We start from the raw sequence: 27,082 nt of genomic DNA, 5'->3' as shown, positions 1-27,082 counted from the left end.
GCATAACTGCTTATAGACCAGCGGTTCTCAACCTGTGGGTCACAACCCCTTTTAGTATTTTATGTCTTTAGGAACTTTTTAAAGGGAAACACTAGTTTTTAGCACCACTTTATGTATGTCAGTGTACCAAAGTTTCTCTTATGTGGCAGATAAAAAATGTTAAAGACTTCTCTTAGGGATTGATGGAACATTCAAATAAAACCTTTGTTTATGGGACCCAGGGATAGCCAGGTACTAAGTAAATAAAGAAGTGTTTCTCATAAATATTGATTTCCAATGAACATTTTATACTCAATTTTTAACATTTCACACATTGTTTCTGCTCAACCAATTTCAGGACTTCATGAAAAAGTTGAGTGGTCGGCTGGGTAATAGGATAACACAAGGGAAGCCTTTTTTCCAAGGCTGGTATGTGAATAAAGTACCTGCAATCATAAAAAGAAATAAAATAGCTTTAAAAACAATAATTTTCACACTGTTCACATCAGTATGTACACTGGTCCAGGGTTATTGGGTGTGGGAGTATTGATCATGAGAGTCAGCCAGCATCCTTAACTCTCCAACCTCCCCTCTTAGTGACCCAGAAGCTCTCTGGTATGTGTGCCTTTCAGCGCATTGAGCACTTTACTTCTGCCAAGGAAGTGAACTTCATTAATAATGTACCAGGTATTGAAGCATTCATAAGGAAGCCAGGACTGCCCTCCCCACAGTGTGAGCTGAGGCCCTGCTTCTTGTTTTCTCAGGCAATATTCAGTGGGGAGTTGAAATGGAAGCCAAAGCTGTGGTGACCAATAGGGCTGAGTTAAAGAGAGGAGATTAGAGTTCTTCCCCATGGCCTCAGGAAAAGTATAGGGCCAGGGGGATAGACAACAGGGACAAAACCTTTAGCTATTTCCTGGCTTAAGGGATGGCTTAAAGAATTGGTTCTTAATCCTGGGTGCACATTAGAATTACCTGGAGGTTTTTTTTGTTTATTTGTTTTATTTGTTTTGTAATGTCCATGCCCAGACCCCACCTCGAGAAAAACTGAATTTCTATATATAAGACTTGGGTATTAATATTAGTTTTTAATATATATATATATATAATATATATATAATATATATTAATTGATTTTAGAGAGGAAGGGAGAGGGAGAGAGAAATAGAAACATCAATGATGCAAGAGACTCATTGATTGGCTGCCTCCTGCACCCCCTCCCCCTACTGGGGATCAAGTCCACAACCCAGGCATGTGCCCTTGACTGAAATCGAACCTGGGATCCTTCACTCTGCAGGCCAATGTTCTGTCCACCGAGCCAAACCAGCCATGGCTATTAGTATTTTTTAATAGTTGCTGTGGTGATTCTAACGCACAGCCAGCTGAAAATCACTAGTTTAAAAAAAGGGTCACAAACCTAAATTAAATGCCCGCAAGTAACATATTAGGAGTAAGGGTAAAAGTAAGGATAGGGGAAACAGTGGCATATTATACAGTATGTTATCACCTAGGAGGGCAGCTGCTATTGAGCTCCGGCCAACTATATTGTCATGGAAAACTATGGCACTATTTTTTGCCAGTACTTCTGATTTTTAAATGTGCATAAGTAATTTTTAAAAATTGGGTTATGTAATACATGCCACAACACGGATGAACCTTGAAAACATTATGCTAAGTGAAAGAAGTCAGGCACAAAATTCTCTATATTGGAAGAGACCATTGATATGCAATGTCCAGAATAGGCAAATCCTATTTTGAGACAGGAAATAGATTTGTGGTTGTCAGGTTCTGTGGGAGGGGATAATACGGTATGACTGCTTCATGGGTATTAGGTTTCTTTGGGGGTGATGAAAATGTTCTGCAATTAGATAGTGATTATGGTTGCACAGCATTGCAAAATGTATTGAAAGCCACTAAACTGCATACTTTAAAATGGTGAATTTTATGATATATGAATTTTACCTAAAAAAAAAAAAAAGTGAGGAAAAACTTGGGTTGTGTGAACCAACTCAGAGCAGGCCAAACAAAACCCTGTTATAGGAGCCAGAGTGAAACCTATATTGTAAAACCACGTTGAGAAAAAAATACAGGGGAACCACAAATTGGGCTAAATTTTCTTGAAAGCCAACCTAAGGCTGCAGTGTATACCTCCACATCCTTTTATGTCTCCGTGAAAACTGGTGGCAAAGCTGTGCCTGCTGCACCCTTTTCCTCTTAAGTCAGACACAAGCTGGTATTTTTCCTTGATCGGTGCTGATGCAGGGCTGTACAGCTAAGTGCGCTGGGCTTGGCCAGCCTATAAATAGAAGTAGGAACCCCTGAGGTGCAGAACAAGCTGGCTGATGAAACCAGTGCTTGCTACTCCTGCTCTTTCCTGCTGCTTTGTGACTGAGAGTAAGAGGGGTAAGTGAAACAAAAAAACACTAATAATTGTTTCTTCTTTATCAATTTCCCCCCAGTGATTCAGTTGAATTCACAATCCATCATTTTTCATCCCTTTCAGCAGTGTTTGTTACTCTTAATTCTCACAGCCTGTTATAATCATTACAACTTTCATGAGATACTGGCTGCAATAAATACAATGAATAAGAAACAGTTCTTCAAAGGGAGTTTGATGTTTCACTAGTCTTTTCTAGCCTGGGAATATATTTCAGATGGCAGGGGTTCTTAGAAGTCCCCAAATCCTGCCTTACAACCAATCAAAGTGAAATATATATATATAAAAAATAGAATTAGTTGGCTGGGCAGTTTTGCGTGAAGATTAGAAACGGTTGGATTTTAACTGCAGATTAGATTCAGACTTCTTACCTGAATTCTTCTCTGTAGTTATTCCTAATGTACTCAGCTAAAGTCTTGCTGTACTGCAGGCAGCTCTTGAGGATGTAAAACTGCTGGTACAGCAGAACTGCTTGGCTGGGACTTAACAGCTGAAGTGAAGCTGAGAGTCCCTTCACCAGCTGTTTCACAATACTGGCCACAAAAGTAACCTAGACAAGGAAAACACAGTTACACGTAGGCGCATGCCACCCATGGAGCACCTGCTAGTATTTCAGCTGGAGCCTCTACTAGAAATCTAGGCTGAAGCCCACACCACCCTTATGCCAATGCCCTTGCACTATTTCTCACTGAAATGGTACTCAGAGCATAAGACGATAGACCAGCTGGGTTTACCAGTTGCCCCCCTACAAGCAGAATCAGAACTAGTACTGACTGTCAAGGACATTGGGCTCCAAAGCGGAGAGAAAGCCCTGGACGCAGAAGTGGAAACAGAAGGGGAGCTTGGAGAGGTAGGTCTGTGGCCTCCTGCAGGAGGAATGTGGTTTCTCTTTTACTGTTAAAAGTAAATGGCTGACTTTCAGAGAAGGTTCTGCAAGGCAATGGTCCTTAAAATTTAGTATGCATAAAAATCACCCAGGCAACTCACTAAACATGCAGAACCCTGGGCTTCGCCTCCAGATATTTACCGTAAACAATCCTGATGGATTTGTTCCCTGCACCACACACTGAGAAACACTAAGTGAGAACGCAAAGAAGACGGGGCTTGACACAAGCAAGTGATGTTGATGTCACTGGTAGCTGGGGTTTTCATCAAACCCCACTTATGTTATCATTTCTTAGGGGGAAAATACAGTGGGAAAAGTAGCAATAGTGTGATTTTATTGGGCTCCTGCTTCTCACACACACACAAAAAAGCAAAGCTGTCATTCACAACAGAACCAAATGTTAAAAAAAATAAATAAATAACAGTGGATTCTACAAGTGTTCTTTTAATTTTGGGAGGGGGGTTGTTGGGGGGTCGTGGTTGGGTTGCATTTTCAAACTACTATCCATAAATGTAGGCTTACTATAAAAACAGAAAGGAATGATGGTGCCCTTTCAAGCTCCAACAAGCAAGCCACTCTGCACGCCCATTTGGTAGTATCAATAAATGTGTCACCTTTTCTCCTGATGTTGCTGCTGGCCCTTTCTAAGTGAGTTTTCCAGATCCATTTGCACATATTTACTAAATATTGTGTCAGGCAAATGAAGATTGGGGTGAGAGAGTCTGGAGCAGTGGGACAAAGCAATGCCCGTTTGGAGATTAAATTTTTAACTTCTTCAGCAGCTTGCTTTAGCCAAGTAGGAGAATCAGCCAGAACTGACTGACTGTGCAGGTGTATTCAATGATCCCTACAGTTTCCTTGCTTGTAAATTTTTCTCAAATGATCTATTTCTGCCTGCACTCTTTAGAACTGGGTTAATATGGAGGCTTTCAACAGTGTTTGTGGGGTTTTTTGTTTGTTTGTTTGTTTGCTACTCTTCATCCTGACATGTTTTACAGTCACAGACTGGCCTCATACTCTACTCAGTTAGAGGTTGATAAACTTTCCTAATGCTTGGAGTCCTTAGGACCCAAATTTCACACTTCAATTAGATGATAGGGTTTTCAGCCACAGCACAGAAAAAGTGTCTTGCATTTTGCACATATGAGCTTCTGTTGCTGTGAATGACTATAACTTTGACATTCCTCAATGTGGGCCTGAGACTGGTTAGGGTCTGTGTGCTGCTGAAGGAGCCAAGGTGATGGGCTCAATCCCTGTATAATGCAATTAGCTGTACTACTGACAAATGCAGCCTCCCCTGGCTCCAGCCAGATTTTTGCCACAGGGATCTGGCATGAGAATCTAGATTCCCTAGGACAGACTTAACACTCTAGAACAGTGATGGCGAACCTTTTGAGCTTGGCGTGTCAGCATTTTGAAAAACCCTAACTTAACTCTGGTGCCGTGTCACATGGAGAAATTTTTTTATATTTGCAACCATAGTAAAACAAAGACTTATATGTTTGATATTTATTTTATATATTTAAATGCCATTTAACAAAGAAAAATCAACCAAAAAAATGAGTTCGTGTGTCACCTCTGACACGCGTGCCATAGGTTCGCCATCACTGCTCTAGAACAACAGCTCCAAGAAGGAGCCTACTGATGGTCAATGGAGGCATGTTTGTATACAGAAAGAGAACTTGTTACCTTATGTTAAATCCTCCATTAGCAATGAAAATTTAGTTTGGACTATTACCTTTTGAAGAGATTTCCAATTAAATGTCTGGTGATTGAATGTATACATGCATGACTAAAGGAAACTAAGTTTGGGGAGATGAGAAGAGATTAAGGAATAAAGCCTTTATTCAAATTAATTAAATTATATATATATATATATATATATATATATATATATATATATATATATATATATTTTGTTTTAATCCTCACCCGAGGATATGGCTTTATTGATATTTTTTTCCAGAGAGAGAAAGAGAATCATCAATGTGAGAGAGAAACATCGATTGGTTGCCTCCCATACACGCCCGGACCAGGGATTGAACCCACAACCTAGGTATGTGCCCTGATGGGGAATCAAACCCATCACCTTCTGGTGTATGGGAAGACACTCCATCCAAGTGAGCCACCTGGCCAGAGCCAGCAGACATTTTATTGAACGTCTATTACATGCCTAGCTCAACTCCTACCCTCATGGCACTTGGAGTCTGCTGAGGGAGAATGACGTATCCGCCATGATAGACTAGGTTATTCTGTGGTAACAAATCTCACAAAATATCAATGCTTTGCTTGAAACAACGAAGGCTTATTACTTGCTTATACTTTGTGTCCCTACTGGGTGGTAGGGGGTTCTGCTCATTGTAGTTACTCAGGACCATCTGGAATGTTGCCAGTCACCATGCCAGAAGGAAAGAGAATGCAGGGAAGCATGCACTGGCTCCTGAACCTTCTGGCAAGAAGTGACAAGGCTACTTCTGTTCACATTCCATTGGCAAAAGCAGGAGCAGAGACCCACCTAACTTCAGGTGGGGTGGGAAGTACAATCCCGGAATCTTGTGTCTAGAAGCAGAGAGAGCTAGAATATGTGTAGGCACTAATGGCTACCATAGGAAAGAAACAAATAACACAAACAAATGTGAAATTCAACAGTGACAAGTCCTGTGGAGGAAGGGAAGAAGGGGACATGCTGTGTCTACATGTGCCTATAATGGGGGAATCTGACTTAAAGGTCAGAGGACCATCTACCCACTCCACTCAGGAAGGGGTACTGAGGCCTAAAAGATGAGTAGAAGTTAACTAGGTGGGAAAGAGAGGAAAAGCATTTCAGACAGAGGGGTAGTAAAGGTCCTATAATGGAGGTGGCAGTCTTAGGGCTGGGCAATGAGTAAGAGACGCAAATAGCTGGGAAAGTGAGGGATTAGATGAGACTGTAGGGCCATAACATGTACACCTTGTAAGACATAATAAGGAGTTTAGTCTTTATTCATTATGTCATTTGGAGAGATTTAAAGCAAGGGATGACATAATCAGATTTTTATTGTGAATAGATCCCTCTGGCTGTAATCTGGTGGAAAGGGGGGCGGGGGGGAGACTACGTAGATGTGATTATAGTGTCAAGGAGAGAGTGACATTATGGACTGGAATGGTGGCTGCTGGGACAGAATGCCCAGATGTTATAGTCATACTCGCCAACTCCTACTTACTATTTAAAATAAATGTTCATTTTTTTCCACTTAATTACACAGCCAGTATTTTAATATTCTGTTTTATACATATATCTTAGGATTTTTCATCAAATAAAGATCCCATTTAACATGTTGTTTCAGTACCTTAAACATTCAGGCCCCAAGTATAAAAACATTCTATTTTAATTAGATAATAAAATCATCAGACATATAGTTTGCTCCTGTTTTACAAACTTGACCACTTATAGAGAAAATGTGTTTTATTAATTAAGCACAAGAGCATCTGTTTAATAGCCTTGGGTTTTGTTTTTACTTCTAGATACTTACTATGGGGGGATGACTCTGTAGCAAGGACATCATCCAGCTAAGAGCAAACTTGATTGACCCCAATCCAAGATTTCCCTAAAAGATGCACGGAAATAAACCAGTTATATTCATGGGATCCAAGTTGTGCCCAAAGGGACACTCATTCTCAAGTACATTTTATCCTTATTTAATCAAATCTTTTAAGTCAGTATTTAAGAAAATAAGCTAGGTGAGTGCTTAAGAGCAAAAACAATACAATTAAGTCAGCCAATCTTGGAGACCATCTCTAATACAAGCATTTTAAAGGTATATTATTAATCATGTGATATATAGTCATATAATATACATACATAATAGTTGTGTGATATATACTAATCATATAATCACAAATATAATATGTATAATATATATATATATATATATATATATATATATCGTACCTGCTGAAAGACCAGAAGTATCTCATATAAAAGTGCTGTAGCTGTATCTGTATATTCCAGGATAAGCTTCTGTAACTAGAATTTTAAATAATAATTAATGCAATATCATTGGCAGAACCAGAAAATGGTCATTTCTCCTAGTTCCTTTTATGTACTCATAAAAAAAAATTATTAACTTAAAATATAATTAGTGTGACCAATTTTTCTGTTTCATTTGGTTTAGTCATTCTCAAAAGAGTGGCTCTCGAAAAGACAACACATTTTATAGTGGCTAAGAAGGTGGGTTAGGGAAAGAAGATACAATGGCCCACAGAACTAACGCCAAAAAAAAACCAAAAAAAAAAATCAAAAAAACACACTTCATTTGCAAAATCATTCAGATCAACAATCCTACTTCTTTTCAAAACAGTAGAAATATGCTCGCCAGAATTCAGATAAGAGACTCAGAAATTTAAGCTTATGTGCAACTTGAACTATAACTCCTGTAGTATGGGTAGATATAGGGCTTAGAGACATTTTTTTTTTCTCTCAAGAGCTCCAGTGTGGAGGCTGTCTTCTAGCCCATAGGCCACTTGGTGCATGAGAACTGTGTCTGTGAGCATGCTCTAGGCCAACACATTTTTTCCTCACAGTAGTCTTTGCCAGGAAGAGCTATAGTTTGAAATCGCTCCCTCTAATAGACATTGGAACAAAAATGTGTATATGACCTGCTCTTGGCCACAGTAATAGCCTAGGTGCAAAAGATCAGCAAGTCCAAAAACAGGAAACTCAGACCTATCTATTCTGCTCACTAGATATTTTCATATTTTGGAAATACCATAGCCAAAGCAGATCAGTTAACCCCAAACCAAACTGCTTATTTTCCCTTTCAACCTATTCTTCTTATTGTAATTCTTATCTGACAACCAGGCCTGAATCTAAAAGTCATCTAATCTTCATACTTTATTTCCACATCAACCTATCAATTCAATTTCCCCAAAATGTCAGGAATCTAGCCCCTATAACTGTGATCCCTTTTATTTTCTTCATTTACTTATTCAATAGATATGCATCAGACTCTGTAGTGGGTGTTGGGGATACAATGGAGAGCAACAAAGACATGGTCCCTATCATGCGGAATATACAATCTAGTGGGGAACATACATCATTCTAATAAATAAATGCATAGTGGCAAACCAAGGTAAGGGCTATCAAAGAAAGATACAGGAAGTGAGGGGAGCTCTAAAAAGAAAGCCTAGTACCATTTGGGGGTCAAGGAAAGCTTCCTTGCGGCCCATACCATCCCTCACCTGGGCTACTAAACTAATTTCTAACAGCTCACCCAGTCTTTACTCTTTAATGTCTAATCCACTCACTCACTCCACTGTTGAAAATGGTATTCTAGATGCTCCATATATAATCTATTATAATATATTCATGTTATATTTGACTAACCTCTGTTTCTCCAACCAGACTATAAACCAGTGGTTCTTAACCTTCTGGTCCTTTAAATACAGTTCCTCATGTTGTGACCCAACCATAAAATTATTTTTGTTGCTACTTCATAACTGTAATGTTGCTACTGTTATGAATCGTAATGTAACTATCTGATATGCAGGATGGTCTTAGGCGACCCCTGTGAAAGGGTCGTTCGACCGCCAAAGGGGTCGCGACCCACAGGTTGAGAACCGCTGCTATAAACTAATGAGGACAGAGACTGTGTCCATTTTGCTTCTTATTTGGACCCTATTGTCTAGTACACTGTTTAGCTAATTGATTCTCAAATATTTATTGAGTGGATGAGTGAATTTAAGAGTTTTCTAAAACATAATTCTGTTTATATGTATAAGAACTATCAAATCATGTCCCATCTTTTCAAAAAATTCTGTGTTGACCTGCACAAAATAAACTAATAAGCTGATTTATTCTATCAGAATAAGTACTTTCTAGCAATTTTGTTTCTAATGTTTTAGTAAAACCTTAGAAGAATAAGTAACTCTTGTTGAGTTTACTTAGGTAAGGAAATGGCAAACTAAGACAAGAGAGGTAACCTAAAATCTCTAAGACGGTGCTTTTATGCCCAATAGACCCCTTATTACAGAATTATATATACATACATATTTTGTATAGAGACAAACAGATTTATCTAATGTCTATAGAATGCTAATTACTTTTTTAGTATACATACCAGATATGTATACTAAAGAAATTATTCATATAAAATTGATATATTAATGTTGACAAAATAGCTATCAAAGTTTTAAGGTTAATGACAAAATAGTTATTCTTTGATTTAATTATATGTCTATGTTCTGCAATGTCACAGTCCACATTAGAAGACAAGAAGCCAGAGACCTTATATATCACTAAAGGCCTGATGCATGAAATTCATGCAAGAGTAGGCCTTCCTTTCCCAGCTACCCGCAATGGCTTCCCTCTGGCACCCGGGACCCGGGCTTCCCTCATAGCCCCGGAAGGACATCTGGTCTCATTAGTATGTTTTGCTTTTATTATTATTTTATTATTTTTTATTTTATTATTTATTATTTTTTATTGTTTATTTATTATTTATTATTATTTATTTTATTATTATTATTTAATCTATCCCAAAATACTCATCTCACCTCAGCATCCAAAGTCGTCTCTACTAAAATTGAATCAGCCACCAAATGGATATCAAACACAGGACAAGATTCTGGAATCTGAGGCTTGCTAATTAAAATTACCAAGAGATTAAATAGTGTTCCCCTGAAAAATAAATAAAAGGCAATTAATGAGTAAAGTCTGAAAAGAGAAGCAGTGAAGCCAAGTTTGCAGACACTGAATAGAATTATGCTTAAAAGTACAAAGCATTGTAGACTGTTCTTCACTGAGCTTTTGGATCCTTGGACATGTAGACAAATGTCTAGAGATAAGACATTTAAATGAAAATATAATTTCTTGATCTTTTAGCTCAGTGTAAATACAGTTTTAGAAGTTCACATAACTTGGAAAGCTCAGAAAATCTGGATTTAAGGGAAAGTTGGGTGATCTCAATTCTAGCAGTATTTTCCAAAGGGGTTTTTTTATGGATTAACAATTTCAGGCAACATTATAGTAAATAGATTGTGTTCAAAAGAGAAATGAGAAATATTTGACTTAACCAAGTTCACTGGATATCTTTACTACAGAACTTCTCAGAGGCTTTAATATGCTAATGTTCATGCCCTGTATATCTCCAGGACAAAGAAACAGTGTAAAGCATTTTTTAAAATATGTTTTTATTTATTTCAGAGAGAGGAAGGGAGAGGGAGAGATAGACACATCTATCGGCTACCTCTTGCATGCTCCCTATGGGGATTGAGCCCACAACCAAGGTATGTGCCATGACTGATAATCAAGCCAGAGACCTCTTGGTGCATGGGATAATGTTCAGTCAACTGAGCCATGCCGGCAGGGCTGAAGCATTTCTTAAAATGCTTATTTGATCACAAGTTTTTAAATTCTAGAATCCTTTTTTAGACAAAGCATTTCAGAGGGTTTCCTGTTCTACTAAAGACCACTGGCTATTAATAAAACTAATATTAAGCCCTGGCCAGGTTACTCAGTTGGGTGGAGCGTCATCAAAAGGTTGCAGGTTCGATTTCTGGTCGGGGCACATTCAGGAGGCAACCAATCAATGTTTCTCACACCGATGTTTCCTTCTCTATCCCTCTCCCGCTCTCCCTTCCCCTCTCTCTCTAAAGTAAATAAATATATCCTTGGGTGAGGATAAAAAATAATAATAAATAATTAAACGTTAGGTCTTTTGCTTTCAAATTCAGTGTACTGTCCACTAATGTACAGTAATAAATATCTTAAATGTTATTACATGTTTGAATAGTATACCATGTGATTCGAAAATAAAAAGAAAAAAATCATAATTCAAACGGAGGAGCCTGAGGTGCTGGGTTAATAACCCATCTTCATATGTGTAGTGCAATCCATGTGTGCTTGAATAGGAGCTGAAAGCAGATGACTAGAAATACAGTTGACTAACTGATGACAAGATCAGAGTAGCTTTGACAGGTAGGAGTAATAAAAACATTTCAAATAGGATTGTATAAAAATTCTCTATAACCGTAAGCTTTCCTTTCATAATGGATTAAAGAAGACTATAAACAATCCCTGCTTAGTAATAGTTGAGGCTTCTTGCTCTTTTTACAATCATTGAAATCATTACTATGATTAGAAGTTCATGATTAACAACAATTCTAATAAAAATGTAATTCCCCCCCTTTCCTCAACTCAAAAAAACAGATCTAGTTCTCATATCTGTAAAAGAAGAATCATGTTAGTTGGCACACTTCTCAAAAAAAAAGCAGAATATGTCCTATGGATATTTGCTCATGTTTTATTCAGCTATTTAAAAATGGACAATCTTCATGCAGTGCAGCCTCCTCATCAGGCCCATCAACTCCAGGGCCACGGGGGCCACTGGCAGATTCAAATTAGTTCCCAAGTAATAAAAATCCAGCCCAGGACCAGGATGACAGCCATCCTGTCTTCCCGCCCTCCCCCCAGCCCCCCCCCGTGCCTGGTGTCCTGGTGAGACCAACGAGGAGGCCCCCAGAAAGATGATCAGCCCAAGGGGGAAGAAGCAAGAGTGGGCAAGGCCAGGAAGGCCCCGAACAGCCAGACAAGGCCACAAAGGCCCCTCCTGGTGCCAGTGGGCCCCATAGAAAGCCAAAGGTTAAAGGCAAAAAAAGGACAGCCCAGCAGATGCCAAGGCCCACAGGAAAGCCAAAGCTAGGACTCAAGTTTAAAACCCATGGTCACCAAGGGTGAAAATGGTGTGACTTCCCCAGCAAAAAAAGAAGATAGGAAACAAGGTCCTTAAGGTCTCTTTAAAGAGGCCACTGCCCAAGGTGGCAGGAAAGGGTTGAGGACCAAGGCTGCTGCTACTCCTAAGGACAATGAGTCCAAGATGGTACCTGTACCACTGATCAGGAAGACAGAGGTTCCCAAGGGCCCAAGAAGGCCTGCCATGTCCACCAAGGCCTCATCATCAGAAGAAACCAGTATGAAGGCAGAAGCCAAGAGCTAGAGGTGGGGTGGAGAGACACTAAGACTCAGAGTTTTTATTCTCCCCAAAAACATCACTTTATTAATTTTACTATAACCTATTTATCAAAAAAGAATTTCCACCCTCACAAAAAATTAAATAAATAAATAAATAAAAATGGCCAATCTTACTTTTAGAAGACCCTTCCAAAACTAGCAAAATACTCCATTTAGGAGCTTTTCCTGATATTAAGTTTGAACTGACAGTCCATTCACTATTATAATTATAGTCCTTTATTTTCAACCACAGCTTCTTTTCAAAGTATCACATATCTAAGGCTAACGCTCAGATTCTGGTTCACTTGCTGTGATAATATATGACTTCAATCAAACAATACTGAAACATGAAAGGATTGTGGTGCGTTTCAAGAAGAATACAAGGAAGTGGGGTTGAACTAATAAAATCTCCACTTATGAGAAAATAGAGGAAAATACTGAAATGATTCAATGCTTTTTTTATTTGCTCAAATGGAACTTAATTTGTAATCTACCCTTTCTGCCAACTCAATTTAAAATCCACTAGGCCAATAATAGATACAAGAAATTTTCATCTAAGTGGTAGTTTCATCCTGAAAATAAAGACTTACAGGAATGACATCACAGCCTTAAAAAATGGTGCCAGCAGTTTGATACTTTTCACTGTTTAAATTGTTATTCTTTCCAATGTAAGAATTTTGAATGTATAATATTTTAAAATACAGACTTTGAAAGGCAAATAAATTCAGCCTGGCCAGTGTGGCTCAGCAGTTGAGTGTCAACCCCCAGAATCAAGAGGTCTCCGGTTTGATTCCTGGTTGGGGCACATGACCAGGTTGGGGCCTCAGAGCCCAAGGAGTGGCATGCAGGAGGCAGCTGATTAATGATGTTTCTCTCTCATAGATGTTTCTATCTCTCTATCCCTCTCTCTCTAAAAAAATCAATAAAAAAATATTTTAAAAAGAAGAAAGGCAAATTCATAGCCTCAGATTTCAGTGTATAAAAGGCAGAATTCTTATATGGCTTCCAAGATTTCTGCCCTCTTGTATGTACACTCTCTGTAACCCCACCCCCTTAAATTTGGGCAGGACTTGTAAATATGTTACAGTATCACCATGATGATTATACTTTGTTAGATGAAAAATGTGAAGAGATTTTGCATATTTCATTAAGGTTCCTAATTAGTTGACTTGAGTTAATCAAAGGAAGGTTATCCTGCAGAGACCTGATCTAATCAGGTGAACCCTTTCAAAAAGAGCTTTGCCCTTTCCTGGGCTCAGAGGTGTTCTCCTGCCAAGAAGCAAGCCATCACGAGGATAGAGGAAAAGGAACCCTCCTGCACTGCTGGTGGGAATGCAGACTGGTGCAGCCACTGTGGAGAACAGAATGGAGTTTCCTCAAAAAATTAAATATGGAACTCCCATTTGACCCTGTGATCCCACTTCTAGGAATATATCCTAAGAAACCAGAAACACCATTCAGAAAGGATATATGCACCCCTATGTTCATAGCAGCACAATTTACAATAGTAAGATTTGGAAACAGTCTGTAAGTGCCCATCAGCAGATGAGTGGGTTAAAAAACTGTGGTACATCTACACAATGGAATACTATGCTGCAGTAAAAAGGAAGGAACTCTTACCATTTCCAACAGCATGGATGGAGCTGGAGAGCATTATGCTAAGTGAAATAAACCAGTCAGAGGAAGATAAATATCACATGATCTCATTCATTTGTGGAATATAATGAACAACATAAACTGATAAACAAAAACAGATAAGAGATCAACCAAAGGACTTCTATGCATGCATATGCACATAACCAATGGACACAGACAATAGGGGGGTGAGGGCGTGTGCTGAGGGGTGGGAGCAGCCAAGGAGAGGTCAATGGGGAAAAAAGAGACTTATGTAATACTTTAAACAATAAAGAATTTTTTTAAAAAAGAAAAAGGTTAAAAAAAAGAAAGAAGCAAGCCATCATGAGTTTATAGCTATAAGGAAATGTATTCTGCCAACAACCACCCACATGGTCTTGGAAGAGGACCCCAAGCTTCAGATGAGATTGCAGCCCCTGCTGACACCTTGATTTCAGCCTTCTGAGACTCTGAGCAGAGGATCCAACTAAAATATGCCAAGATTTCCTGATCCACAAAAACTGTGGGATAAAAAATTTACATTGTTTTAAGCCACTGAGTTTGTTACAGAGCAATTTAAGATTATTGATTTATACAGTTATATAAGACTAGAGGCCCGGTGCACAAAAATTTGTGCACTCGGGGTGGGGGGTCCCTCAGCCCAGACTGTGCCCTCTCGCAATCTGGGACCCCTCAGGGGATGACCACCTGCTGGCTTAGACCCGCTCCCCGGGGGATTGGGCCTAAGATGGCAATCAGACATCCCTCTGGTATCCCGGCAGCCCTCGGGGGATGTCCACTTGCCAGTGGGGAGCAGGCCTAAACTGCAGTCGAACATCCTTAGCGCTGCTGAGGAGGCAGGAGAGGCTCCCACCACCACCGCTGTACTGGCAGCCATCAGCCTGGCTTGGGGCTGAGCAGAGCTCCTCCCATGTGAGCGTGCCCTGACCACCAGAGGGCAGCTCCTGCATTGAGGGTCTGCCCCCTGGTGGTCAGTGTGTGTCATAATGACCAGTCATTCCCAGTCCTTCTGCTGTTAGGGTCAGTTTGCATATTACCCTTTTACTATATAGGATAGAGGCCTGGTGCACGGGTGGGGCCAGCTGGTTTGCCCTGAACGGTGTCCCAGATCAGGGTGGGGGTCCCGCTGGGGTGCCTGGCCAGCCTGGATGAGGCGATGATGGCTGTTTGCAGCTGGTCACACACCCTTCAGGGTGGGGGTCCCCACTGGGGTGCCTGGCCAGTCTGGGTGAGGGGCTGAGGGCCGTTTTCAGGCTGGTGGGTGACTAAAGCACCCAACCTCTCCTTTTTCCTTTTTTTTTTTATTCTGGGATTTATTTACCTTCTATGGCTGTCACTGGAACTGAGAGCCAGCTTTAGCTCTAAGGCTCAGCTCCAGCTCTGAGACCTTGGCTGCTGAAAGCAGGTATCTGGGTTTGTTTGGGTTCTATAATTGAAACACTGTTTCAGCTCCAGCTCTGAGGCCCGGCTGACTGAAAGCAGGTTTCTGGGGTTTGTTTAGCTTCTATAATTGCAACATTGTTTCTTAGCGTGCAGCTCAGAGGCCAGCAGCGGCAGGCGGGGAACCTTGGCTTCCTCCGTCACTGGAGCAAGCAAGCCTCCTGTTTGCTTCAGCTGCCTGGCTGCCGGCCGCCATCTTGGTTGGCAGTTAATTTGCATATCACCCTGATTAGCCAATGGGAAGTGTGTCAGAGGTATGGTTAATTATCATGTTTGTCTATTATTAGTCTATTATTAGGTAGGATATTTACTTTGCTAGCAATGCTATGGGTAACATGACTTAACCCTATGCAGATCAATATTGGCTGAAAAGTTAGTATTACAGCCACACTCTATTATAGCAATATGTATTGAAGGACATGAAAAGCATTACACATATAAGGAAAGAAACGATATAGCAGGGCTAATGTGCTCAAACCAAATTAAGACTGAACAATTAAAATACAACACTTTATAGTATAAATTAGTAAGAGTGATTTTTTTTCCAACTTGAATAGAGAAAGATAGGGACCAAAAGGTGCACAAAAAGAGTAACATGAGTTAGCAATAATTTCAGTGTGGGAGAAAACAGGAATATTAGAAATGATCTTGAATTTCCATCTTGGAGATAGGGGAAATGGTGGTACTACCAGCTGCATAAAGAAGTATGCAGAGAAAAGAACAAGAGTATATTTTCCTAGAAAAGCAGGGGTCAACAAACTAGCCTGTAGGCCAATGGTCCAGATGCTGTTTTTGTAAATAAAGTGTTATTGGAAATTATGGCCATTCATTTATGTATTGTCTATGGCTACTTTTGTACTGCACTGGCAGAGTTGAGTAATTGCAACAGAGATTATATGGCCTGAAAAGCCAAAAATACTTCCTATAAAAAGTTCAAGCAGATAATATGCAAAACATGTAAACACATACCTTATTGGCAAAAAATATTGTCCCACTATTATACAGTCTTTCATTCTTCCTTTTTTTTTTTTATTGAGCTCCTCTTCTGTTTCTATATATATATATATATATATATATATATATATTATTGAGTTTTTACAGAGAGGAAAAGAGAGAGATAGAGAGTTAGAAACATCGATGAGAGAGAAACATCGACCAGCTGCCTCCCGCACACTCCCCACCGGGGACGTGCCAGCAACCAAGGCACATGCCCCTGACCGGAATCGAACCTGGGACCAGTCCGTAGGCCGACGCTCTGCCCACTGAGCCAAACCGGTTTCGGCCATTCTTCCTTTTAATTACATATGTCCCCAGTACCATCCAGGGTTTACTTAGGCACATAACCACACAACTATAGACACATTTTCCAGCCTCTCTTGAAGCTAATTATGACCACATGCCTGAAGTTCTCACCAGTAGAACATGAGCAGAAGTCTTATATGCCTTGCTTTAAAAAGAAATTTGCGGAGAGAGAAAATGGCGGAGGTTTAGACAGACGTGTCGGTGCCTTGTCCCGGAGCAGATAAGGGCGGGCAGCTGAAACGGGTAGCATACAGCCCGAATAAGCAGAGGAGATTCAGCTGAGACAGTCTGCAGCCAGGAAAGACAGAGAAATCCTAGATAAAGGGAACGGTTAGAGGCTGAGGCTGAAACCTCTCCAGGTGCGCCGGCACAGCCGCGGAGACCGTGCCATCTTGGGTGACTGTCGCCGGCATCCAGAGACCAGCTACTAACCCGGCAACAACGGCTCTCAAGCAGCGCGACTACGTGAACTCAGAGGAACTCGGCTTCTCCCCACAGAAAGGTTAGACTTTCCCCAAAGGTGTGGTTTGCAGTTTAGGTTGGAGAGTGGAACGCGCGCAGGGGGGTGGGGGCTCTGCGCCCCACAAAGACCGCGGCCGTTGGAGCCAGCGTGACCCACGAGTGTGGAAGGGCACCCCCAGGGCTACTGGCAGAAGGGAACGCTATAAATAAGCCCACAGTTGGACGGGACACAAACGGGCAGCCTCAGATTACGCCAGTTTGCCGGCTACTCGGTGCCAGGAGCCAGAGTGCGCGCAGAGACTTCGCGCAGATTTGGAAGGTGAAGCGGTGCGAGTTCGCACAACTTCCCAGGCTCTTAAATCTGTGCGTTTGATTGTTGAACCCAGTGCAAGGGACTACCCAGTTGGGGTCAGTCACAGAGCTTGTAAGGGAAGGCTGTTTTGGGGGAGCCTGGGAAACAGAGCGGGGAGTGACTACTGGAAAACCAGCTCTGGGCGGAGGACATTCCCAAACCAGCTTCCGGTACAATAGAGAACACCTGGTCAGAGAGGTCCTATACCCTCGGAGGTCAATCCCGACGCACTGCCACCCAGAGGCAGAGCCATGAACTGACTCTTCTGTAAATACAGATAAGGGCTGTCTGGGAAACCAATGTAGCCTGCCTTAAAATCAGGACTGTGGCTTACAACACAGAGGAACAGTGTATCAGAGGAAAATTCAACATTCTCCTGAATACCTGGTGTGCCAAAAAGAGGAGCAGAAGATCTGAAGCACCTTCATTACAGCCCATTTTTTTTTTTTTAATTATTTTTTTTTTAATTATTGTTTCACCTTTTAACTAAGAAACCATTTATTTTCTTTTTTCATCACCTGATATTACCCTTTTAATTACTACATTTTTATTTTTAACCAGTATTATTACTGCTGCCATTTTACCATTTTTTTTTTTAAAGTGTCATTTTATTTTCTCTTTATTTTATTTTGGGACTAAGGTTCTCCATTCTATTTTCATCGTTCCTTTAGCATCATTTTCCTCTACCTCAATTGTGCTGCTGTGCTAAAACTCTCTTCCCCACTTTTCCCCTTTTGCTGTCCTGTTTCTCTTACCCTATTCCTGCTTTAGATTTTTCCTATTCTTCATACGCCCTGTCTAAATTTCACCCTACTTATATATCCCTTTTCCAATCACCTGCTCTAAATCCTTATCCACCTCTCCCTTATCTTTCTTCACTATCCAAATTTTTTATTCTCTCCTTTTCTCTATTGTTCTGTTGTTGCTTGCTCGATTGTTGAGTATATTGTGTTGTTTTTTTTTTCTTTTCTTTTCTTTAAGGATTGTATGTGAGGTTGTTCTGCTTTTTCTTTTTCTTTTTCTGTCTCCCATTCCCCCTCCCCACCCCACCCCCGGCCAGTTATTTTTGTGCTTCTGCTTTCCCTTGCCTCACTTGATATTATTGGCTGTTTGTAGTTTGTATTCACTCCAGAGATCCGTTGCTGGAATTTGTTGGGATTAGTGGCGGTTCTATCGGAGTTTTCTCCTCATATGAATAGTCTCCTCCCCTCTTCTACTTCATTCTATTTTTCTTTTTTTTTCTTTTTCTTCTTCTTTTTTCTCTTTTTTCTGTTTTTCTCTCTATCTTTTTCTCTTCTTTCTTCCTTACCCCCCAACTCTCTTAGCTTGGGTGGCCATCTTTATTTGGGGTTATTAATACCGTAATTCATTTGTGTTCAGTGCCTGGTACGTTGTGCCTTGTTGTGTTGTATTTTGTGCCTTTAAATCAACGCAGCAGATCCAAGCAACAGCGGCCTCCTGATCTCCACACGCTCTGTCTGAGGAACAGCTGCTGTGGGTGAAGCCTCCCTCCACCAGCCAGAAGAGCCACAACAGCTGTGAACAGCACCCATCAGAAGACCCGCTAACAACAGAGGAGCAGCTGCTACCACAACCGCCCAAGGAGCAACCACAGCCCGAGGAGCCACTGCCACCTAGGGAGCAGCCACTGAACGACTCAATATCTATATACGTCAGTGAGATCAAACATGGGTAGACAAAGAAATCCCCAAAGGAAAGAAAAGGAGGACTCACCAGAAAAGCAGCTAAGTGATACAGAGGCATACAACATGACAGAAAAAGAATTCAGAATAAGGGTCCTAGAGTGCATACACCGGATGGAGGAAAAAATCGACAACTTATCCAAGAAGCAAGAAGAAACAGATGAAAAAATCGACAACTTAACTAAGACCCAAGAAGAAATGAAGTGCGATATAGCTGCAATAAAGAACACCATTGAAAGTATCAACAGTAGACTAGGAGAAGCGGAAGACCGAATTAGTGAATTAGAAGACAGGGAAGCAAAACACACCCAAACTGTACTTCAGTTGGAGAAAAAAATTAAAAGACAGGAGGAGAGCCTAAGGGAGCTTTGGGACAACATGAAACGAAACAACATACGAATAATAGGGGTGCCAGAACAACAGAAAGAGGAACAAGGATTAGAAAACCTATTGGAAGAAATAATATCAGAAAACTTCCCTGAGGTGGGGAAGAAAAAAGTCACACAAGCCCAGAGAGTCCCAAGCAAGGTGAACCCGAAAAGACCCACACCAAGACACATCATAATTACCATGGCAAATGTTCAGGACAAAGAGAGAATCTTACAGGCTGCAAGAGAGAGACGGAAAGTTACATACAAGGGATCTCCCATTAGATTATCAAATGATTTCTCAACAGAAACACATCAGGCCAGAAAAGAATGGACGGAAATTTACAAAGTGATGCAAAGCAAAGGACTGAATCCAAGAATACTCTATCCAGCAAGGCTATCATTCAAAATTGAAGGGGAAATAAGAAGCTTCACTGACAAAAAAAGGCTAAGGGAGTTTATCACCACCAAGCCAGCAATGCAAGAAATGCTAAAGGGACTGGTGTAAAAAGAAGAAATAAAAATCCCAGAAAGAAAACAGCCACACACACAAAAAAAGAAATGGCTACAAACAAGTACCTTTCAATAATAACTTTAAATGTAAATGGGCTAAATGCTCCAACCAAAAGATATCGAGTGGCTGAATGGATAAAAAATCATGACCCATACATTTGCTGTCTACAAGAGACCCACCTCATTAGAAAGGACTCACACAGACTGAAAGTGAAGGGATGGAAAACTATCTTTCAGGCTAATGGAAAAGAAAAGAAAGCTGGGGTAGCAATACTTATATCGGACAAAATAGACCTCAAAGTGAAGGCCATAACAAGAGATACGGAAGGCCACTTCATAATACTAAAAGGATCAATACAACAAGAAGATATAACCCTGATAAACATATATGCACCCAATGCAGGAGCACCCAAATACATAAAAAATCTTCTGGAAGATATCAAAGGAGAGATCGACAACAATACAATCATAGTAGGGGACTTTAATACACCACTGTCATCACTGGATAAGTCCTCTAGACAAACAATCAGCAAAGATACAGCAATACTAAATGACTCACTAGATCAGATGGACTTAATAGACATCTTCAGAACACTTCACCCCAGTGCCACGGAATATACATTCTACTCAAGTGCTCATGACACATATTCAAAAATAGACCATATATTGGGTCACAAGCAAAGTATCCCCAAATTCAAGAAGATTGAAATCATAAAAAGCGTCTGCGCAGACCACGATGGCATAATATTAGAAATAAACTGCAATAAAAACAACCCAAAATACTCAAACACCTGGAAACTGAATAGCATGCTATTAAATATTGATTGGGTTACCAATGAAATCAAAGAAGAAATTCAAAACATCCTGGAAACTAATGACAATGAAAACACAACAATCCAAAACCTATGGGACACAATGAAAGCAGTCCTGAGAGGGAAGTTTATAGCTCTACAGGCCTATCTCAAAAAACAAGAAAAAATGGTAGTAAATCAGCTAACTCTACAACTCAAAGAATTAGAAAGAGAGCAACAAGAAAACCCCAGAGTGAGCAGAAGGAAGGAGATAATAAAGATTAGAGCAGAAATAAATAACATAGAGACCAAAAAAATAATACAGAAAATCAATGAAACCAAGAGCTGGTTCTTCGAAAGGATAAACAAGATTGACAAACCTCTAGCCAGACTCACCAAGAAGCAAAGAGAGAGGACCCAAATAAACAAAATCAGAAATGAAAGAGGTGAAATAACAACAGACCCCACAGAAATACAAATGATTGTTAAAAAATACTATGGACAGCTCTACTCCAACAAACTAGACAACCTGGAGAAAATGGACAAATTCCTAGAAAAATACAACATTCCAAAACTCAATCAGGAAGAATCTAAAAATCTCAACAGGCCAATAACTATGGAAGAAATTGAAGCAGTCATCAAAAAGCTTCCAGCAAACAAAAGCCCAGGACCAGACGGCTTCACAGGGGAGTTTTACCAAACATTCAAGGAAGAACTAAAACCTATCCTCCTCAGACTACTACAAAAAATTCAAGAGGAAGGAACACTTCCAAGCTCATTCTATGAAGCCAGCATCACCCTAATACCAAAACCAGGTAAAGACAACACAATGAAAGAGAATTACAGGCCAATATCCCTCATGAACATAGATGCCAAAATCCTCAACAAAATCTTAGCAAATCGGATCCAGCAGTACATCAGAAAGATCATACACCATGACCAAGTAGGATTTATCCCAGGGATGCAAGGATGGTACAATATCCGCAAATCAATAAACGTGATACATCACATAAACAAATTGAAAGAAAAAAACCACATGGTCATATCAATTGATGCAGAAAAAGCATTTGACAAAATTCAACACCCATTTTTGATAAAAACTCTCAGCAAGGTGGGAGTAGGAGGATCATACCTCAACATAATAAAAGCCATATATGACAGGCCCACAGCCAACATCATTCTCAATGGACAAAAACTTACACCATTTCCCCTAAGAACAGGAACAAGACAGGGATGCCCCCTCTCACCACTCCTGTTCAACATAGTACTGGAAGTGTTAGCCATTGCAATTCGGCAAGAAGAAGAAATAAAAGGCATCCAAATTGGAAAAGAGGAAGTAAAACTGTCCTTATTTGCAGACGACATGATATTATACATACAAAACCCTAGAGACTCCATCAAAAAGCTACTAGACTTAATACATGAATTTGGCAATGTAGCAGGATACAAAATTAACCCCAAGAAATCTGAGGCATTTCTATACACCAATAGTGAACTTTCAGAAAGAGAGATTATAAAAACAATCCCGTTTACCATCGCACCAAAAAAACTAAGCTACCTAGGAATAAACTTAACTAAAGAGGTAAAAGACCTCTACTCAGAAAACTACAGGACGTTGAAAAAAGATATAGAGGAAGACATAAACAGATGGAAGAACATACCGTGTTCATGGATTGGTAGAATCAACATCATTAAAATGTCCATACTACCCAAAGCAATCTATAAATTCAATGCACTTCCCATTAAAATACCAACGGCATACTTCAGAGATCTAGAACGAACTCTCCAAAAATTCATCTGGAATAAAAAAAGACCCCGAATAGCTGCAGCAATCCTGAAAAAGAACAAAGTAGGTGGGATCTCAATACCAGATATCAAGTTGTATTACAAAGCCACTGTTCTCAAAACTGCCTGGTACTGGCACAAGAATAGGCATATAGATCAATGGAATAGAATAGAGAGCCCAGAAATCGGCCCGAACCAATATGCTCAATTAATATTTGACAAAGGAGGCAAGAACATACAATGGAGCCAAGATAGTCTCTTCAATAAATGGTGTTGGGAAAATTGGACAGATATATGCAAGAAAATGAAACTAGACCACCAACTTACACCATACACAAAAATAAACTCAAAATGGATAAAGGACTTAAATGTACGACAGGAAACCATAAAAATTCTAGAAGAATCCAAAGGCAACAAAATCTCAGACATATGCCGAAGCAATTTCTTCACTGATACAGCTCCTAGGGCGCTTGAAACTAAAGAGAAAATGAACAAATGGGACTACATCAAAATAAAAAGCTTCTGCACAGCAAAAGAAACCATCAACAAAACAACGAGAAAACCCACTGTGTGGGAAAACATATTTGCCAATGTCATATCTGATAAGGGCCTAATCTCCAAAATCTATAGGGAACTCATACAACTTAACAAAAGGAAGATAAACAATCCAATCAAAAAATGGGCAAAGGACCTAAATAGACACCTTTCAAAAGAGGACATTCAGAAAGCCAAGAGACATATGAAAACATGCTCAAAGTCACTAATCATCCGAGAGATGCAAATCAAAACAACAATGAGGTACCATCTCACACCTGTCAGACTGGCTATCATCAACAAATCAGCAAACGACAAGTGCTGGAGAGGATGTGGAGAAAAAGGAACACTTGTGCACTGCTGGTGGGAATGCAGACTGGTGCAGCCACTATGGAAGACAGTATGGAGTTTCCTTAAAAAACTGAAAATGGAACTCCCATTTGACCCTGTGATCCCACTTCTAGGAATATATCCCAGGAAACCAGAAACACCAATCAGAAAAGATATATGCACCCCTATGTTCATAGCAGCACAATTCACCATAGCTAAGATTTGGAAACAGCCTAAGTGCCCATCAGTAGATGAATGGATTAGAAAACTGTGGTACATCTACACGATGGAATACTATGCTGCTCTAAAAAGGAAGGAACTCTTACCATTTGCAACGTCATGGATGGAACTGGAGAGCATTATGCTAAGTGAAATAAGCCAGTCAATGAAGGAAAAATACCACATGATCTCACTCATTCATGGATAATAGAGACCATTATAAACTTTTGAACAATAATAGATTCAGAGGCAGAGCTGCCTCAAACAGATTGTCAAACTGCAGTGGGAAGGCCGGGGAGGGTTGGGGGGCAGGAGGTAGGGGGGTAAGAGATCAACTAAAGGACTTGTATGCATGCGTATAAGCATAACCAATGGACATAAGACACTGGGGGATAGGGGAGGCTGGGGGACTGTCTAGGGCGGGGGGATAAAATGGACACATATGTAATACCCTTTGTAATACTTTAAGCAATAAAAAAATTTAAAAAAAAAAAAAAAAAAAAAAAAAGAAATTTGCTTGCCCTCTACTCCTCTCACTGCTTCCCATAGGGTGTAATGAAATCAAGAAGAAAAGCCAGTTTTAACCATAAATACAAAAGATAGCCTGATAAAAGATGGCAGAGTAACGAAAGGGAAGGGAACCAAGATCTCTGGCTGATGCTGTGTCGCGGAAAAGTTGACTATCTTGTCTGGACTGTTATGTGAGAAAGGTGTAAATTTCTTTCTTTGGGCCACATATTTTAGAGTATATTATAGCAGCTTATGCTATATGGTAATAAACGCTCCAACGTCATTCACTCCAAGGTCACATAATTATATATTAAATGAAGCTACCATAACTTCTACCTTTGCAATGTAATTTTTCTGCTGTGTGGATATAAGGGTACTCGGGAAAATTCTAGTAGAAAACCCCCTGGCTTTTAATGTACTATGGGTCATTGGTCTTTTTCAAGCTCATCAGACAATGACAAAAGATAAAATTATGCTAAGAAAATTTTTGTGCCCTTAATAATACAGAGAGACAGAGAGAACTCAGCATGTGCCAATTAATCTGTTCATAGAACAAAGTGGAGGGACAAATATACTTAATATACTTAATATACTTACAAGGGGATGAAAAGAGAAGTTAGAGAGCTATGAGTTTTGGAAGACATTCAACAGAGTAGTTAATGGGTTGCAACTACAAGGTCCTAATATTTTCAAACCTTACTTCTTAGCTGCCAATGTGTTCAGACGTGATGGCTCAGTTTCTGTTTCTCTGAACATCAGTCCCAGAGTCTGTATAATTCCAATGCATGCCCTAGAAAACAGAGAGGAAAAAACAACAACATGGAAATGGCATGATTTCAATACAAATTCAAAATTCCACAAAGTCAGTAATCCTTAATAGAATTGCACTCAGGTACCTATGTGGAAAAAAGTACAGTACAGGAAGGAAATTCCGTATATCAAATTGCCAACACTAATTGAGTGCCTACTCTATGATTGCTACATAGTAAGCACCCAGAAATACTTGCTGAATGCATGAATAGCTGGATGTCAGGATTAAAAGTCATTTTCATATTTCTGTGTATTTTCTAAAGTGTTAATAATAATTATGCACTACTTTTTTAAAAAAATAATTTAACTTTTTCAAGTAGGTAATATTAGGCTCAAAATTTCAAAGGTAAAAAAAAAAAATACATACAATAAAAAGTGTCTTTCCTCCAGAACACCCAATTTTCCCACTTTAGGACAGCCAATATTTCTAGTGTCTTGTGTAGTCCTTCTTTACAAATTAGCACAAAATGAATGCTATTTTATAAATTCTATGTAAAGCAAAACTTGCAGCACCACTAATCATTAAAACAGTATATATTTTGTCTAGTGCCTTCCATTTATCTTTAACACCCTAGGGAAAAATAATATGTGTGATTATCCAGTTAGTACTTACACCAGCTCATCAGCTCTTTGGCTTTTATTTTGAAGTGCGTTCTTATCCCTAGACTCGGGTAAGTACTCTTGAAGTTTGTTCACTAAGAAATAGAAAAGGTCACTGGTCTGTGAAAGCAAGCAGGAAAGATGATGAAGTTAAAACTTGGTAAAACTCTCGATGCTTACATAATAATAAAAAGAGGAAATGATTTCTTCTTTGGCCAGGAAGTGATTTAAAATCTCTCTCATTAATACTAGCATAACTTGCATTGAAAACATACTTTTACTTATAACCAGGAGACCATTGTCCTGGTGAACAGAGCAAGAGCTCAAGTCTAGAGAATGATGCTGGGAGATGCCTTCTAGACTTGGCTTGACCATTAATATTGAAGAGTATCCAGAAGTAAGTGATAATCTCAGGCAAGTCATTCAGTTACCTTGGAATACTATATTAACTGGGGGCTACTATAATTCCTGCCTTTCCAAAGTAATTTGGCCTTTGTGAATATATAATGAAATCAAGGCTAGATAAGCTCTCATTTAAAAATGTTTACTGCTACAAAAACAAATGTAGAGCACTCTTATAGCTTATGAAGATGGAGCAGAATGATATTAATACTTCTGTTAATGCAGTGGAAATGTACATTGTCATTCCTGCCAAAATAAACACTGAAGTATGGTGGGGGAACCAATTTTTCTGTGTTCCTATCCAGTCTCATGAGATAAATCAAGCATGAAAATAAGCACTGGCCCATGAAATCAGGCAAGTTGGTACTAATGAGAAATATGACGTAATTGTTTCTCTTTTCTCTTCCTCTATTGTTCAGTTTTTCCCCAGAACTTTTTTTTTTTAACTAGTGACAACTTAGATTCTTTGCTTAGACAGGGATATGTGTGCCCTTGTTTAGGTGATATGGCATGAGAAGAGGCTGAGGATGACAGGTGAAGAGAGGGAATAAAGAGGGAGGAGCAAGCTGGTCACCAGGCCCATCAGAAATGCTTGGGCTTACCCAGAGCCCTGATAGATTAGCCTAGTGTGGTAGTTTTACACACTGACTCTGGGGCCAGGTTCTTGAGTTTAAATCCCAGCTCTGCCACTGATGAGTTGGATGACATTTGGCAACTTTCGGATATACTCTGTGACTCAGTTTCTTCATCTCTACCATAGGCTTAATAATGTCCCCTCATTGAGTTGATGTTAGGATTAAGTAAGATAGTATTTATAAAGCCTGAATAGTAGCTAGCACATCATAAGTGCTTAATAAATATCTGTTGTTATTATCTCCCACTTGCTTACTGGTTCAGAAATTTTCACTCATAAAATATTTCCCACCTACCTGTAACAACATGAAAGAATCTAAAAAATACTATGCCAAAGAAGCCAGGCACAAAATAGTACCTAGTGTACAATTCCATATAAGTGGCATCCTAGGACAGGCAAAA

The 27,082-nt window shown here is 39.7% G+C and overlaps 1 protein-coding gene across 1 annotated transcript in view; it reads right to left on the bottom strand.

The window, feature by feature from the left end:
- Positions 1 to 268: 268 nt before the first annotated feature.
- LOC308512704 (uncharacterized protein C12orf56) overlaps positions 269 to 27,082 on the bottom strand; it is a 68,816-nt gene continuing 42,002 nt past the window's right edge. Inside the window, exons 7-13 of the mRNA XM_081082309.1 lie at positions 25,659 to 25,765; positions 24,936 to 25,025; positions 9,837 to 9,960; positions 7,234 to 7,308; positions 6,815 to 6,889; positions 2,788 to 2,966; positions 269 to 425 (exon numbers count right to left, since the gene is read on the bottom strand). Coding sequence (XP_080938435.1) covers positions 299 to 425; positions 2,788 to 2,966; positions 6,815 to 6,889; positions 7,234 to 7,308; positions 9,837 to 9,960; positions 24,936 to 25,025; positions 25,659 to 25,765 — 777 coding nt within the window. The 3' untranslated portion in view covers positions 269 to 298. The remainder of the gene's footprint in view (positions 426 to 2,787; positions 2,967 to 6,814; positions 6,890 to 7,233; positions 7,309 to 9,836; positions 9,961 to 24,935; positions 25,026 to 25,658; positions 25,766 to 27,082) is intronic.

The sequence above is a fragment of the Myotis nattereri genome (assembly GCF_964212035.1).
Source record: "Myotis nattereri genome assembly, chromosome: 2".
NCBI lineage: Eukaryota > Metazoa > Chordata > Mammalia > Chiroptera > Vespertilionidae > Myotis > Myotis nattereri.
The sequence above is the reverse complement of the archived record's forward strand: the minus strand, read 5'-3'. Positions and strand labels throughout refer to the sequence as shown.